General features: G+C 40.4%; 2 protein-coding genes and 1 pseudogene across 2 annotated transcripts in view; 1 reads left to right on the top strand and 2 right to left on the bottom strand.

The window, feature by feature from the left end:
* Positions 1-17,994, bottom strand: part of LOC139940377 (uncharacterized) — a 51,662-nt gene that overhangs the window by 13,752 nt on the left and 19,916 nt on the right. The window lies entirely within an intron of this gene.
* LOC139941053 (uncharacterized) lies at positions 7,794-10,902 on the top strand. Its single transcript, XM_071937469.1, has 4 exons — positions 7,794-8,370; positions 8,632-8,803; positions 9,206-9,360; positions 9,768-10,902. The coding sequence occupies exons 2-4, from the start codon at positions 8,697-8,699 to the stop codon at positions 10,091-10,093; spliced, it is 588 nt and encodes a 195-aa protein (XP_071793570.1). The 5' UTR covers positions 7,794-8,370; positions 8,632-8,696; the 3' UTR covers positions 10,094-10,902.
* Positions 11,009-13,211, bottom strand: LOC139941052 (P2X purinoceptor 7-like; annotated as a pseudogene).

Below are 17,994 nucleotides of genomic sequence, written 5' to 3' on the forward strand. Positions count from 1 at the left end.
CTCCTTAAAGGCATTGGACACTATTGGTAATTACTCAAAATAATTATTAGCATAAAACCTTAGTTGGTAACGAGTAATAGGAAGAGTTTGGTAGTTTAGATTATTGCAAGAAACGTCTCCATTTGAAGTAACGTAGTTTTCGAGAAAGAAGTTATTTTCCACGAATTTGATTTCGAGACCTCAGATTTCGAATTTGAGGTCTCGAAATCAAGCATCTGAAAGCACACAACTTCGACGACCAATTGAGTTCAAATTTTCACAGGTTTATTTTGTTTGCATATGTTGTTGATACACCAAATGATTAGACTGGTCTTTGACAATAAACAAAAGTGTCCAGGGACTTTAAACACTGGACACTTTTGGTTATATTGTGAAAATTGTGAATACTGTGAAAATTTGAGTTCAATTGGTCGTCGAAGGTGCGGGATAATAATGAAAGAAAACAAAACACCCTTGTCACACGAGGTTGTGTGCTTTCAGTTTCAGATGCTTGATTACGAGACCTCAAAATATAATTCTAATGTCTCAAAATCAAATTCGTGGATACTACTTCTTTTTCGAAAACTACGTCACTTCAGAGGGAGCTGTTTCTCATAATGTTCTCTACTATCAACCTCACCCCATTACTCATTACCAAGTAAGATTTTATGCTGATAATTATTTTGAGTAATTATCAATCGTGTCCACCGTCTTTAAAAATGGAAATTTTCAAGTTCAAGTTCAAGCTATAAAAGTACATGCCATGGAGCCAATGAATTCATTAATAAAGGTTAAATAATTCAACATGTTCCTCTTCACGCGCCCCCACAAGAAAACATAACAGCAAAAATAAAGCTAGACTTAATTTCAAGTCTGAGAACGCGGTTGACTGTCTGCATCAACCGTGCAAAAACGCTATAAAGCCTATAAATGTATCACATCACCCCCCCCCCCTCCCAAATTGGAAACACAAATCCCCCAGGTTGCGATACATTCTGAAATAATACATTCTATTTTTATTTGCATGACCTGAAAGGGCCAACACAAACAAATAGATTAGCGCATGAATTCGGGCATAATGTAGTGTGTCGTGCACTTTGTAGTAACGGGTCCCCGCCCTCCCACACCCTCCTCCAAACCAAAAACAAAAACATGATTGCAAACTTGGACACAAAAATGGACTTCTTAATCTGATAGACGAAGTGACCTATGACATCACGTGTTTACAAAAGAGCCACAGAGCCTGGACTTCCTGCAGGCACGATTTGCACACAACACAGTGGAAGAAAACATAAAACCTTATATGTTATGGAGATTGCACTGTCTATATTCTTGTCAACTTTTGATATGATGAAAGGGGCACATCTCAAAACTTGTCCAGCTTTTACTTTCATAACTCTTGGTTTTATGTGGAAATTATGACACAAAATGTCAACTTTCCCATAGGACCAGTGTAGTATTGTGCCTGCCAGAATACTGAAAGAATGTAACAAGGTCACACTTATTGTACACAAGGTTCACATGCGTCTATAGATATGATCTTGGCGCCTAGGCATACCTGTTAAAATAAACGTCGGTTTCGCACAACTGAAAATAATTGCCGTTGTAGTTTCTTTCATTAATGCCTCCTCAAAATGAAATTTAAATGACGGTTTCAACTCGGGGATTGGAATTGTCTGAAACACGAATGAATGAAAGGTACAACCATTTGTGTATGGTTGTATAGTTTCCCATTGACCGGTGTATGGTTGTGTCAATTCCCATTGACTTGTGTATGGTTGTGAAGTGTCCCATTGACTTGTGTATGGTTGTGTAGTTTCCCATTGACTTGTGTATGGTTGTGTCAATTCCCATTGACTTGTGTAAGGTTGTGAAGTGCCCATTGACTTGTGTATGGTTGTGTAGTTTCCCATTGACTTGTGTATGGTTGTGTAGTTTCCCATTGACATGTGTATGGTTGTGTAGTTTCCCATTGACTTGTGTATGGTTGTGTAGTTTCCCATTGATTTGTGTATGGTTGTGTAGTTTCCCATTGGCTTGTGTATGGTTGTGTAGTTTCCCATTGACATGTGTATGGTTGTGTAGTTTCCCATTGACTTGTGTATGGTTGTGTAGTTTTCCATTGACTTTTGTGTGGTTGTGTAGTTTCCCATTGACTTGTTTATGGTTGTGTCAATTACCATTGACTTGTGTATGCTGTGTAGTTTCCCATTGACTTTTGTATGGTTGTGTAGTTTCCCATTGACTTGTGTATGGTTGTATAGTTTCCCATTGACCGTTGTATGGTTGTGTCAATTCCCATTGACTTGTGTATGGTTGTGAAGTGTCCCATTGACTTGTGTATGGTTGTGTAGTTTTCCATTGACTTGTGTATGGTTGTGTAGTTTCCCATTGACATGTGTATGGTTGTGTAGTTTCCCATTGACTTGTGTATGGTTGTGTAGTTTCCCATTGACTTGTGTATGGTTGTGTAGTTTCCCATTGACTTGTGTATGGTTGTGTAGTTTTCCATTGACTTGTGTATGGTTATGTAGTTTCCCATTGACATGTGTATGGTTGTGTAGTTTCCCATTGACTTGTGTATGGTTGTGTAGTTTCCCATTGACTTGTGTGTGGTTGTGTAGTTTCCCATTGACTTGTGTATGGTTGTGTAGTTTCCCATTGACTTGTGTATGGTTGTGTAGTTTTCCATTGACTTGTGTATGGTTATGTAGTTTCCCATTGACATGTGTATGGTTGTGTAGTTTCCCATTGACTTGTGTATGGTTGTGTAGTTTCCCATTGACTTGTGTGTGGTTGTGTAGTTTCCCATTGACTTGTGTATGGTTGTGTCAATTCCCATTGACTTGTGTATGGTTGTGAAGTGCCCATTGACTTGTGTATGGTTGTGTAGTTTCCCATTGACTTTTGTATGGTTGTGTAGTCCTATTGACATGTGTATGGTTGTGTAGTTTCCCAGTGACTTGTGTATAGTTGTGTAGTTTCCCATTGACTTGTGTATGGTTGTGTAGTTTCCCATTGACTTGTGTATGGTTGTGTAGTTTCCCTTTGACTTGTGTATGGTTGTGTAGTTTCCCATTGACATGGCATGGTTGTGTAGTTTCCCATTGACATGTGTATGGTTGTGTAGTTTCCTATTGACTTGTGTATGGTTGTGTAGTTTCCCATTGACTTGTGTATGGTTGTGTAGTTTCCCATTGACATGTGTATGGTTGTGTAGTTTCCCATTGACTTGTGTATGGTTGTGTAGTTTCCCATTGACTTGTGTATGGTTGTGTAGTTTCCCATTGACTTGTGTATGGTTGTGTAGTTTTCCATTGACTTGTGTATGGTTGTGTCAATTCCCATTGACTTGTGTATGGTTGTGTAATTTCCCATTGACTTGTGTATGGTTGTATAGTTTCCCACTGACCGGTGTATGGTTGTGTCAATTCCCATTGACTTGTGTATGGTTGTGAAGTGTCCCATTGACTTGTGTATGGTTGTGTAGTTTCCATTCACTTGTGTATGGTTGTGTAGTTTCCCATTGACATGTGTATGGTTGTAAAGTGTCCTATTGACTTGTGTATGGTTGTGTAGTTTCCAATTGACTTGTGTATGGTTGTGTAGTTTCCCATTGACTTGTGTATGGTTGTGTAGTTTCCCATTGACTTGTGTATGGTTGTGTAGTTTCCCATTGACTTGTGTATGGTTGTGTAGTTTCCCAGTGACTTGTGTATGGTTGTGTAGTTTCCCATTGACTTGTGTATGGTTGTGAAGTGCCCATTGACTTGTGTATGGTTGTGTAGTTTCCCATTGACTTGTGTATGGTTGTGTAGTTTCCCATTGACATGTGTATGGTTGTGTAGTTTCCCATTGACTTGTGTATGGTTGTGTAGTTTCCCATTGACTTGTGTATGGTTGTGTAGTTTCCCATTGACTTGTGTATGGTTGTGTAGTTTCCCATTGACTTGTGTGTGCGTGTGTGTGTACGCTGTACGCTAGTTGTATGGACATGAGTGGGAATCGCTATGATGTATAATGGGTCTGAATGCGCTGCCGGACGGTATACGGGCCAGCCACCGGTGTGAGCCGGACTAGCCTTGCTCAAGGCAGTCGAATTATTCACTCCGTAAAAAACCCACCCGTATTCACTGTGCGTAACATCGCACGACACGGTGCCCCCGTACACCATCCGCATGTGGAGGCCTGACGGCCTCCGCATGCGGTTAGTGGTACGAGTGCGATGACTTGTGTGAACTGTATTCGTACGATCTGACAGTGTGTGGTGTGATCATGCGGTGTGATCGCACGCACCACGAACAGGGTATACGGGTGGGTTTACAGCGGCGTCTTTTCGGAGCGAATAATGCGACTGCCTTGAGCAAGGCTACGCCCAACTTCTTTTTCTTTTTTTATAAAATCAACAAAAAATCAGACATTTAATTGTGGACGAAAGAGTGTTTCAAAATGCATCAAAAACCTCTTCAGAATAACTAAAACTCAACTGAGGTACACAGGAGATGTTGATGGTTAATGTGGAGGTACGATTGTGTCAGATTATTTCCTTCCAAATTAAAAAAAAAAAATCTACTAAAAATGATGTCCAAAATCTTCCGCTCACTTCTTCTACCTGTTGTGTCTTCGCTAGTAGCATTTAAAGAATTTGCTAAACGAATCGGGAAAAACTTGCGCGCAATAAGCGTTTTGCGCTATGCCGAATTTTAGCTGAACCTGCTGGAAGAGCAAAATCGTGCGCAATCTGCAAATTTGCGCTCTGTTTGTACAAAGTTTGTACAAGAATGATGATTCTGATAAACTGCGTGCAATCCGAAGAATGTGCAAACATTGTAGATTGCGTTTTTTGTACACACGAGCGCGATTTGGCGATGCATGTCGTTAATTTGTATTTTTTTTCCCGGTCTGGCCCCAATGCGTGAGAAAATGGTTGCTGTGCGTGTGAGCGTGAGACAGAGCCCAAATGCGTGAGTCTCACGCCTTATGCGTGAGACCTGGTAGGTCTGTTGTCTTGTGTTTCATTATAACACGAGGACTAGCATCATAAGTACAATGTAGCTGGTAGATTTGTCCCTGAATGGGAAGCTGCTTTACTATAATTGTAACGTTGTAGTGTAGTAGTATGGCAAGAGTTAGTTTATGAAATTGATCTTTACCAGACCTACCAAGTCTCACGCTCACACGCACAGCAACCATTTTCTCACGCATTGGGGCCAGACCGGAAAAAAAATTAACGCCAATGCATTGCCAAATAATCGCGCTCGTGTGTACAAAAACGCAATCTACAATGTTTGCACAATTTTTAGATTGCACGCAGTTTATCAGAATCATCAACCTGAGCTGCCGTACAAACAGAGCGCAAATTTGCAGATTGCGCACGCTTTTTCTCTCCCAGCAGGTTCAGCTAAAATTCAACAGAGCGCAAAACGCTTATTGCGCACAAGTTTTTCCCGATTAGTTTGGGACATTCGCTAAATGCGCTCCACTAGCGAACGAAGTGAGCGGAGGATTTTGGACATTATTTTTAGTTGATTTTTATTTTATTTTGAAGGAAATAATCTGACACCATCGTACCTCCACATTACCCATCAACATCTCCTGTGCACCTTATGTGAGTTTTAATTATTCTTAAGAGGTTTTTGATGCATTTTGGAACACTTTTTATGCCAAAACTAAATTTCTGCAATTTGTTTTGTTTTTATAAAAAAAAAAAAAAAAAAAAAAAACAGGTGAGCGGCGATTTCGAAAGGCCTTCTAAAACTGGCAAACAAAATTCCGGGGGGGGGGGAGCTTTGCAAAATCTCACGCATAGCTGGCCTCTGGACTTGGCATCTCTGCTTTACTTGTAGTTGTTGTTAAGCCACACGCCATCTTCTACCGTCTGGTATGTTTTCGACCAACACATAATTTATTTTCGATCCCCAACTTTGATTTACCGCGAGAAACGTAACGAATAATATGTCTAGACAAAATAAACAGCTGGGTTTCTTATCCCATCTGGTCTGAAATGGGGAAAACAGTAATGTTATTAAGTGTTTGTGCATCAAGGGGATGGGTTTGCCCAACATCTAAGAATTCTAACCAAGTAGCCATTGCCGGAAACCCATGACACCTTGATACTTTTTGAACCTTTCTCAAACACATTTCACACAATGTATGGTCTAATTTTCTTCCTTCTTATTTCTAAATCCATGATTGGTGCATTAAACCTGGTTGTTTTATTTTGTTGAAAGCTTCTGCAGCTGTGCCACGATGAACTGTTGCAAATTATACACCGTACCATTGATATACAGTACACAACTTTGTTTTAGGGTAGGGATTTCTCCCTCGCGCCCGCCGCCATTGCAATTTTTTTGCACAGCAGCCACAAGGCTTGTTGTTTACGTCGGAGAGCACGTGCGCGTGCTTGCAGAACGTTGTGATTGACATCGCAGCGAGAGTTTATAGGTCAACCAACAACCAATGAGACCGGGTTGTTAGTAAACATTAGCATAATGAGCTCCGCCCTAAATTTTGGCAGTTACAGAACCATCAAGGCGCTACTTTAGAAATCCTCATGTACCGTACGTGTACCATATAGATGGTAATGTGTAATGTACAGTAGGTATAGGTGTGTACATACGCTGTACACACGTATAAATGCACTGTGTTATGTATGGGGGTGCGCTGGTGGAATTCTACGAAGGCCCATTAGCGCCAGTAAAAAATAAGTTTCAAATCCGTTATTACGGATCAGTAATCCGTTATTACGGATTAGTAATCCGTTATTACGGATTAGTAATCCGTAATTACGGGTTAGTAATCCGTTATAACGGATTAGTAGTCCGTTGTTACGGATTAGTAATCCGTTATTACGGATTAGTAATCCGTTATTACGGATTAGTCCGTTTGAAACTTATTTTCTACTGGCGCTAATGGGCCTTCGTATAATTCAGTGATTGGGACTGGGATTTTGCGGGTCGCGGCTGGCTGTAGCGCCTTAATCAAGGCTACTTTTTGCAGGAAGTCCTAGAGATTACGAAAGCATTGTCCGTTAACCACTTTGGCATTGAACTCTGAAGTAGATCCCAATTTCGACGGTTTAGAGCTAGAGGGTGTCTAAAAAGAAAAGGGTGATCCTACTGTAAAGGGTTTTTATGGCCAGACTATAATGTTTACCAGAAAGCATGGCATCATCTTATAGCTGGAGCCTTGTGCTTTCCAATGATACCTTGCGTTACATTTCAGGGTCAGTCATCATGGAGCACCTGCACTGTCTTGAAGTTGTGGTGCAAAAGAATGCAGTTGCTTCACTTCTAACCCATGTCATTGTGGTCTTCAGACAGTGTGTAAACCTCAGGTTGTCACAGTTATTGGTTCAGCTAACGGCCGAACATAGAATCTTTGTGGTCAAGAATACCGCGCAGTAAATTGTAGATTTATCGAATTTTAAAGGAACACGTTGCCTTGGATCGGACGAGTTGGTCAAAACAAAAGCGTTTGTAACCGTTTTTTATAAAATGCATATGGTTGGAAAGATGTTTTAAAGGCCGTGAAAAATGATAGCTTTGAGGGACGGAAAATACATATACATTATAAAACAAGCCCTACTGATTCCAAATAAAATATTACTTTACCATTATCTGTGTATTTGACCTTGAAAAAGAAGCGACAACCCTAGCACTCGCATGACCCCCTCTGCCCCCATAACGTAAAAGTAGGACTTTGAGATAATGATATGCACGTGACCCCAAAAACGTCATAAAGGAGATCGAGTCACGTGACGCGGAAGTACACTAGGAGCTTCAACGTGTGTGTATATGCTTTGTTTTCGCCGTAGCGATGCGAGCTTCACAATTTTATCCTCTGGTTGTATCCCAGTTTAGTATCATTTAATCTTCGATTTGTGAATCTAAAGTTCAGTGCCGACACTATCAAAATGCCCGAATCGTGTGTTTTAGGCGGGTGCACACGTAATATACTGAAAAATCCCGAAGTATTTTGGTTGTTGTTTCCCCAAGATAGTGCACTGCCAGCGAGCATGAGTTCGTTTCGTCAACAACACACGTTCCGACTTCACACTACATGTAGGTAGTTCATCTTTTGTCTGCTCGGCTCACTTCACCGATGATTGTATTGACGAAACAGTTAAGAAGAAGCGAAGTCTTGGCTTGCCATTTCGGTTCAGACTTAAAGTTGGGTTTGTCCCAAGCATCAAAGGACCAACAGTATCGGTCATGCATCAACGTCCGACACCGAGTACTTCGACGGGAATTCCTTCGATGTCCGCCGATGTGCAGACTCAGTCGGATGAGCCCGGCCCTAGCAGTTAGCACAAGCACCGCAGAGAAGACATGGAGTACAGATCCTCGTAAGCGCTCTGGGGGAGCATACCTCAAAAGGGAAAGAGCAAGGGTATGTACAAACCACCGATTTCGTTTGTCCAATTATTCATAATCATGGTCATTGGGGAAAGTTTCAATGCGGTTGTAAATTTAACAGTAATTAATACAAAAATTTATCTGAAAATGTTTTCTATTTTTTTTTTAAGTCAATGCCATGCCATGGACTTCATTCAGCTTGAAGTAATTGAATTTTAAAACTGTTCTCTCATGGACCAGCAGACACTGTATTTGTCACTAAAGGTTTGTACACCTTTTGTTGAATATTTTTCAGGGTCGGCTTCTGCCAAGAAAGTTGCAGCCATTCTGGACAGCACGTGGACAAGAAAGGATGTGAAAATGTTGTCGCCATCCATGCAGACATCCTCGGTGGAAGGCTTCCACTCGGTTATTAACCAGTACGCGCCTAAGATGTTTTCATTTTTGTATGAGGGCATGTTATGCAGGTGAGCAAGTTTGGTCTACATACTAGGTTTAACCATATACTTTAGAGGGTGGTTGGGGGGGGGGGTGTTGAGGTGCACTGCAGATCTCCCAAGGCTATCTGTAGTGTATGCCTTAGAAGCTGTGGGATGGGGAATTGACTAGAAAGAATAACTACGGGCCTGACCCCCCTAACTAATTTATGGGACCTGCCCTTGATTTTTGCAATTTTTCAAAGAGTAGATCATAATTGGGTGAAACTTTTAGGTTTCATGATTAAGGTGTAAAAACAAAATGTACATGTACAGTGCATTAGTATTTTGTGCATTCCACTAGCTTTCATTTAAAGGTTCGGCCAAGGTTTTGGCAGTACATACTGCAACACCATGCATTTTATCATACAAGTACATCCTTGTTTATTTCAGAATATACCTTGCTGCGCTTCATTTCAACGAGAACACCAACAGGGCACAGGCCATGGACAGGGAGGGCAATCCAGCATTCAGCATCTGCTATCCAAGGGCCAAGCAGACCACGGGGGGATATACTGTCAGGAAGGTGCTCATAAAGGCCACTCACAGTAAGTGCATGGTTGTGTGCAAGTACATACATATGCTGGCACAAGAGGTGTTCTTGTCGTGATTAATGATTTCTTTGCAAATAAACTTCAACTGATCTAAGTAATTTTTACTTTTTATTTGGGGCACAGTACAAAGACTAAATTTCTGTAAGATACAGTTGATGTTCAAGTCTCCTTTTTTTACAGTTTATTTCAAATGAACAACTTCTTTGTTTTGGGGGCACCCCCTTATTTTTGTGTATAAAATTTTCCTTGTTTCACAATTTGCGCCTAGTTTTTCACCCTTCACATTCCTCTAGCAATATTTTGCATGCATCAAAGTTAACCAATTGATTAGGCAAATCCACATGAAGTTGTATGTGCACATTGTGGGTTGTGTCCTTATAATTGATTTTATTACATTATAGATTTCAGCAAGAGGATCATGGAAAAGGTTCTGTTACTCTGCGCAGCTGGGGCAGACACCAGAGCCAAGTACCCGGAGCTGAAGGCAAATCCTGGATATCTAACAGCAAAGGTAACTCGCCCTGACAAAACACAGGCTGTGAAAGAATTTGTGTCAAGGTTTGGTAAAGCGGTGGAGCCTGTAGGAAGACCAGAGGGGACTGAAGGTGTGGTTGTTCCAGCAAGTATGGCAACAAAGAAGAAGAAGAAGAGCAAGCTTGCTGACAAAAGGCATACTGAGGGCCAACAAGAGGGAGAACCTTCATCCAGAAAGAAACGCAAGAAGTAAACGCCAAGTTGCCGCTAGCACATTCTTTGTGATTTTATTAAAGTTGTGTGTAAACCAACAGGGTACATTGAAAACTTGTGGATAAGGACTGTTCCAACTAACACAAAATTGGAAGTTTTTGGGTTTTAATACCTTTGATAAATTCTTGTGAAACATTACAGTAGATACTGGCAAGGCATGTACCGACCTACAAAATTGCCACAAAAAATATCAACTTGGAATGCTGCGTTTGCCTGGTTTAAATAAGCTAAATGTTTACGTGCACAATCTTTATTATACTGTTGCCCACTTCTGAACAAAACACAAGAATTCGTCAAATGCGGTCAGTTTCATATTTCTAAAAAGAAACACAATAAGATGTTCTGTGTGAAACACTCAACTGTCAAAGAAACACAAAGAGAACTGGATATTTGGGACCCAAGAATTTACTCTTTGTAAGCAGGACTTCCTTGTTAAGGTGATTTTTAATGACTCGACCAACCTGTTGTACTAAAAATAAAAAAACCACAAGATTTAATAAATCGCAGTGCCAATTTTGAACTAAGTGAAAGATTTTTTTTGTAATTTTATTTTGCCCATGAAATTGGTGTGTCTGCATTCCACTGCTCAGTGGGAAGATGTACAGTTTAGTTTGTTACAGGTAATACAGTGAAGATGCCTCCGACAGTGATTTTATCAAAATTCTCAAGATAAAAAAAAACATGCTTCCAAAACAAAGGTTCATGAATGCAACCTGTGCCTTGGGGTATTGAAAAAGTCGAAATGGCATCTCACACCCTTTTTCCTCAAACAGAAATTTTGGATTATCGTCAGTCATAATATTTTCTCAACTTGTCAGTGTAGGGACCCATTTGCTGCAGTATATATGGGTGGGTGGGTGGGGGTGACGACACAACAGAGCATAATCCTTTGATATTCATTATGCATTCATTTCAGCATGCATTTATTGTTACTTGGTTTGCACACTAGAATACTATTCGACTGAACTCAACCAATATAACTAGCCATGGCTACCACTACATTTTTAAATAAAAATGCAACAACATATTTTTTAAATTTGACATCGTGGTGAGCTTGAATTTTAACAAACACATGTACTTGTGCCGTATAATTGTAAATTTTTTTTATTGTAAAGTACAAATTCTGTTTTATTTTTCCTACTCATCCATGAGTGCATCACAAAAATGAATTTGACATGGCATTCCCTCAAATATATTTAGTCCAAAACTTTGAATGTAAAATATTTTGTGTAAAAAAAATAAAAAAAATGCAAAGGCCTCTTTTGTAAACTTTACAAAAATGCTTGACCGTTCAAACTCATTTTTGAAAGACTATCATCATATTTACATTGTAAAGTGTATATTTACTCCTAAACCATGTAAAAGTGTTACTGATATCCAGTTATGTGTTACTATATTGTAAATCTACATGTCATCAAGGTCAGGAAATCTAAACCCTTCATAGTTGCCTCCTTCATCGGGGAAAGTCGTTCTGGTTATCCCCATTATGCATGCTGGGAGGGGCACTTTGTTGTGTCTTCCAAGGTAACCATAACACCACCTGATCACCTGCCGATAAGACACATGTCTGTACTTTCTGTGAAATAAAAAATAATACCGTTCTGTTTTACAATCAACAAACTGTATATCATTTGTCCATTTGTTACGTTGAATTGACCAATGTTCTAGCCAGTATCAGTGTTACCAGGATAAGTGGGATTTAACGAAATGGGCTTATCAAGAGAGTCGCCTTTACTTTGGGGGTGGGAAAAGTGTCCTGATACATGTTCATGTATGTCACGTTTCTCATAAAATAGATTATCTGAATATAATAACCAGGTTGTGTGCTTCTATTTCGGTTCAAAAATCTTACAGAAAAAAAAGTTGAAATTTAAAAACATTGAAAATTAACTCTTACCGTGGAAGGTCACCTTCAACAGCTCTATCCCCATACTGTTGTCGGTACGCATAGTACGCTGTCTCTAGTGTTCCGGGGTTCAGACATGTAGCCGAATACCAAGGATGGTCTGTAAAACAACTGAAACCCTCAGTGTCGACTCCAGTATGAACGATTTTCTCCTGTATGGCTGCAATCTCTTTACAGCAAATGCAGTTGTGAACGAACTCCATCACCAAACATTTACCACAGGAACACCTTCAATTCAAAAAGCAAGACAATTAATAAGTCAGACATTTTTTTAGAGAACTGTGGCATGGAATTTAACTCAACATTCATGTACACAACTGAATTTCACTTGGTTGACATCATGACAAATTAGACACTAACAGTTACAGAAAACTACTCACAAACAAAGCTTTCTTTGCATTGTATGATGTATGATTGTGTAGATATAGACGAGCGAGTATAAAGGCCTATGATTTTATGAGCCAAATGACCAGGTATACACACATGGGTACGTGTTTTGCCCTCATCAATATCAGCAAAAGCCTACATACACAGGCTATGTAAAATCAGTGAACTATACTATGTCAATGATTCAGAAATTAAAATTACCAGTCGGTATTGTTCAATCGCTCGTTGTTGGCAGCTTAGTCATTCCCATCTTGTTCTTCATCGGGGTCGGCGTCATCGGCAGCAGCAGCGTCACCTTGCTGTTGGCGTGGTCTTGCCAGTGGCTCGAATCTATATGGTTCAGCCCCACGAACCACCTCCTCATCCTCATCGTCTGGCTCAACGTCATCGCTGTCTCCCGATCCCCCTGAGATACTTTCATATCCTTCACTGAAACCATCAGAATCTACACTGATTTCTTCCCAAAATTCGTCACCGGAGTTTTCAGAGTCTGACATGTTTACTTCGTCGAGATAGAATCGGCGGACAATACACGCACATTACATGTGGGGCTTGGGTAGGGGCTTGCGTAGCGTGCGTGAGTTGTATGGGTACCAGACTTAGTCAGTCTCCTTTATGACGTCACAGCCATTGCGCAACAACCAATCGTGACCTCTGCATTTTCAGAATCGCGACGCGCGGGCTTTTTAAAAAATCCTTGTTTTAATCTTTTTACAATTTCGAGAAATTATCTTTGTATACTTATATATTGTGTTTGATACATCAGCAAATAGATTTTGAAAGTGGATTGAATGGAAACTTCTCATTTTCCACGCACTTTAAAAGTAGAATACAATGATCCACACAAGTTTGCCTCGAAATTGCGTGGTTTTCCTTCTACTGTGCGAACTAACATGGTCGGCCATTTATGGGAGTCAAAATTTTGACCCCCATAAATGGCCGACGTGTTAGTCGACGAGGTAAAAGGAAAACCACGCAATTTCGAGGCATGTTTGTGTGGATCATTGTATTCTACTTTTACAACATCTTTCTACCCATATGCATTTTATAAAAAACGGATACAAACGCTTTTCAAAGACCAACTCGACCGATCCAAGGCAACGTGTTCCTTTAACGGGAGGCTTATAAATTCTGAAAAAAACCCTCATGTTTATTAAGTACTACTTGGGCGGAAGGTATAGAACATTGGCTGGGACTACTAACTTTATCTTTTAGAATCATCATTAACTCCACTTTCGCGGTGTGGTTTCTTAAATTGATCTCATTGTGCATGAAGCAATAATACGTCAAACATTATGCACACTGCAAGCATCAGACTGAAAGTGTATGAACATTATCACCTCGGACCAATCAAAACACGGAAAGATGACGTCACTGTACGTTTATCCAATGAAATCATTGTATCCAATGAAATCATTGGGTCTAACCCAGTGTCTATCTTCAAGCTTGCGGCGTAAGACTGGGAATCAAATTAGTTTCCCCTTACAACAGAGGGCGCTACCAGATGAAATGTTTACACCGAACTGGTTCTCTGCGTTTCAATACACATAATGGTGCGTTCGATTAGCTTCCCTTGGTCTACCCAGTGGTGCTCACTCGGTGAGCCCCTGACAAGAGCTAATCATACGTTCACTCACCGCCCCCGTATTGACGTCAGGCACCTGGGGCCAGCCCCCAAGTGACCCACTCCACAAGCAGCGCACTGTGGGCTGACCCGGTGAGCCAAGTGACGTCAAAGTTATTCGTACGCACCGGGGGAAGACCGTGGTCGACCCAGTGAAGCTAAACGATCGCACCCACTGTAGCAGGAGATTGTGTCCCCGATACGACCAACTGAGTTCGAACTACTTCTGATAGCGCCCTCTTTTGAATCATCCTCCTTTATACAACCCACGTTAACTTCACATGAAGGGAAGGGGGGGGGGGGGGTGCGGCGAATATCCGGCAGACATAATTCACTGTGACACCGGCACTGTACTGCACTTTTTCTGATGTCAAACGATAATTACTACCAATACTACAAATGACAGATTCAACCCCGACTCTTAATTAAGCACTAAATTGGTTGGTGAAGTACTTAGCGGATAGTAATTGGTACACAAGTACACGATTCAAAACCAAATTAATCACACCGAAGTAATTACGATATAAAAGCCAACCAAAATATCAACGCGATTCATTTCACGATTCAATACCGATTCATTTGGTAGCTAAGATGATTTTCACTGGAGTTCTGTTGATTCTTTTTGTGGCCCTTGTGCCGATGGGCTCAAGGAGTTGCCAGTCCGGAGCTGACAACTGCCCGCCATTGTGGCAGCGATGGGGCGATGATTGCTACCGACTTGTCACCACGCTTCTCCCCTGGCAAGAGGCGCGTTCAGCCTGCCGGGACTCGGGTGGTGAGCTAGCCGCACCTCGTTCCCTCCCGGAGAACATGTTTTTAGCCAACATGGCGCTGGAAGTGGACGTTTATTATCATTTCTGGATAAGCTGCAGTGACTTGGAGTCGCCAGAGGAGTGGAAATGTGACGGACATGAAAATGGCCTCTCCTTCTCGAATTGGTACCCTGGATACCAATACTTCTCAGAGCATCGCTGCGTTCTGGTCGCGGCAAGCGACAAGTTGTGGTACAATAGCGATTGTACGGACTCTCAACATTCCGTGTGTGTCCGGCAACCCCGCAGATTGAAACCCAACGGTCGGTTCTCTACCGGAACAACCAACCCTGATGATCCCACATCATGCCTCGTCGATCACGTCATCAACGAGTTCGTCATCACCAACATCCCTAGCTGTGCCTTCGCCTGCATCAAGGAGCCTCGATGCCGCTCCATCAACGTCAAAATCACCGAGGAAGGAGGACAGAAAGTTTGCCAGCTCAACGACTCCACTCGCTTTGATGCTCCGAACGATTTTCAAAACCCCGGCGTTGGGTGCGTTCACTATTCTTTGGACCAGTAAAACTCTAACGATGCAGTTTGTCAAAGTTTGTCAGCTCAACGACTCGACTTCCTCTGATGACCCCAATTTGATAGAGGTCAGATTTCGCTGCATAAATTACTCAGAGGTAAGCGAGTAGTCGGTTGGAGTGTGATCAATCAGAAAAAAAACATACAACGATTTGAAACTTGGTATCCTAAGTTGGACCAATCAACACGTCCAATGGGGGGGGGGGGGGGGGGTATCAATCAACATTGGGCGGTGATAAATAAAAGGGGTAGGCCAAACTCTCAATACAGTGAAGAAATCTGCAAATCAATTGTCGATAGTAGACTGACAAGTCACAATTGAAAAAAACTTCATAAAGTTAACAAACAATACGCTTTATTGTCAGTAACTGGAATGACTGTAAACAACAAAGAAAGAGCTTGCCAGCATGTGTTGACACTGAACCATAGAGACGTTGCAATCAAACGGGTCCCTCGGTGCAGGAAATTAAAAACAGCTCTATGAATTGTGGACACACGCGGCAATAGGGGAAAGGGCGCACTCTCGAGTTTGACTTTAAATTCTGTATACCATGACATTTCAGTTTAGTTGTATCTTTGTCTTTAATCGATCAATTTCAGTAGAAGTAGAACTGACAGTAGAAGAGCAAATTGTATTTACTTATTTTTTTGGGATGAGTATCATTTTGACATTCATGTTTTACTTAATTCTGAAGTTGCAAAAAATAGTTAATGGCCTGACGTTTCGACCCTAGCAGAGTCTTTCTAAAGTCTGATTCTGAAGTTGGCTGAACTTTCAACATTCAATAGGTCACCAATATTTACAGATTCAATAAAGAAACAGTTACTGATAACTTTAAAGCCAGTTTCAACCTGCCTTCTTATATTAGTACTAGGGTGCATCCAAACTAATAGGCAACAATTCGTACGCCAAATCGATCATCAAATTTGTGCCCTCAAATTCGTTTGACAAATACATATTGTATAAGGTTTTATAAAATATATATACATGCAAGTACATGTATAGGTTCTTCAATCACACAGTGCACACTGTATGCAGACGACCGAAAGTTACATTTACGTATCTGTGTTTTGATTGGTCAGAAGTTGTGCATTATTAGCGGCACCCGCATCAACTTGGACCAATCAAACAATGATATGGAAAGTTTACGTCACTACCTGTTTATCCAAGTAAATTATTGTATCCAATTAAAACACCCAAGCTATAATTGTTATTCTTCCTAATTTACACACATTAATAATACAACCGAAGAAAAGTGTGGATACCTAAAGTGGTAAGCCTTGGAAGTTTCCATCAACAATGCAAGTGAGAAACCCAGATCGACTGATTAATCAAAATTACAAAAGTAATCAGCTAGAGTGTATGAGCCTTGGAACGTTCGATTAACATAACAATGCAATTAGTCGAGAGAGAAAGCAATCCGACTAATTAAACAAAACAACAATTTATCAAACTGACGATTATATATTAGGCCTATGTATATTATTGACAGAATTTCGATGTACTTTGCTGACGTGACGCGTGACGAATAAACTTTAGTAATGCAGTGCTAAGAAATCAAAAGAGAGGCTGAATCCGAACTGGCTACGGCTATGGCTGTCTCTAAGGGTGTTGCTATGTTTAACGCTTCTTTGATGTGACGATCAAGCCGTAGCCGCTAACTTCTTACTGAATCGGGTCTCTGCTCTTTGATCAAACAGTTTGTGCCAAACAAATCAAGTTACCCTTTTGTTTTGATTGTGTTTGGTGCAACGTCTATAGATCTCGCTCAAGACAAAAGGTTTTTATTCAAAAACAATTGTTACATTACTGTTCTTTTCTCCATATTGTTTAATGTAGTTTGCACCATTTTTGGTTAGATGTTATTCATTTCAAATTATCACTCTGTTTATAACTGCACATAAATTTAAAAAGTATATACATATATTTCACCGTAAAAAAAAAAAAAAAAAAAAAAAGCATATTTACATGACAGAGTTTCGTAAAAATATTCACCAAAAAAACAACATCAAAACGGATAAGAAAATGTACCATGATAATTTCTGTCTTGATCCTATGTATAGTGTGTAGACCAACAATAAATGTTTGCAATAATAGATCTAAGTAATATGTACATACAAACATCAAAATTGTTTCGTGAAATTGAATTATTTCGTTTTTCATAATGAGATACAGTTGTACAACTGAACGAAAATGATATTTCTATTGTGTGCAACAATCAGAAAAAAAAATATTCTGATTTTAGTGTTACACATCTTTCCGCAACTGTAATTTCCAATGCTGTAGGATTTATTGTGGAATAAGATTGATGCATATTCAGATATCTAACACATTTTTGTTGACAAAGTCGCATCAGTTACTTCCTACACCACACCCCCCCCCCCCAAAAAAAAGTGCCAACGACACATCTTTGTCATAACGATTTTTCCATCACAAATTTTATAATATGTCTCTAACAATAAGTCACAAACTTTTGCTAATTTGAATCAATGTGGAATTCTTAAAAAGAATCCAACCGTATGTGGTTGCTAATAAAATGAACCTTACTAAAAGAAAAATCAGGTGCTGGCCCTACAAGGAGCAGCAGGGCTCAGCACCCACTGAACCACTGATCATC

Source organism: Asterias amurensis, chromosome 8 (genome assembly GCF_032118995.1).
Source record: "Asterias amurensis chromosome 8, ASM3211899v1".
Classification (NCBI taxonomy): Eukaryota; Metazoa; Echinodermata; class Asteroidea; order Forcipulatida; family Asteriidae; genus Asterias; species Asterias amurensis.

Bases quoted from the DNA above. Each gene is read 5' to 3' on its own strand.
- LOC139941053 (XM_071937469.1), top strand. From the start codon at position 8,697: ATGTTGTCGCCATCCATGCAGACATCCTCGGTGGAAGGCTTCCACTCG. The intron at 8,804-9,205 runs GTGAGCAAGTTT...TGTTTATTTCAG, and splicing joins TATGAGGGCATGTTATGCAG to AATATACCTTGCTGCGCTTC. The intron at 9,361-9,767 runs GTAAGTGCATGG...ATTACATTATAG, and splicing joins GCTCATAAAGGCCACTCACA to ATTTCAGCAAGAGGATCATG.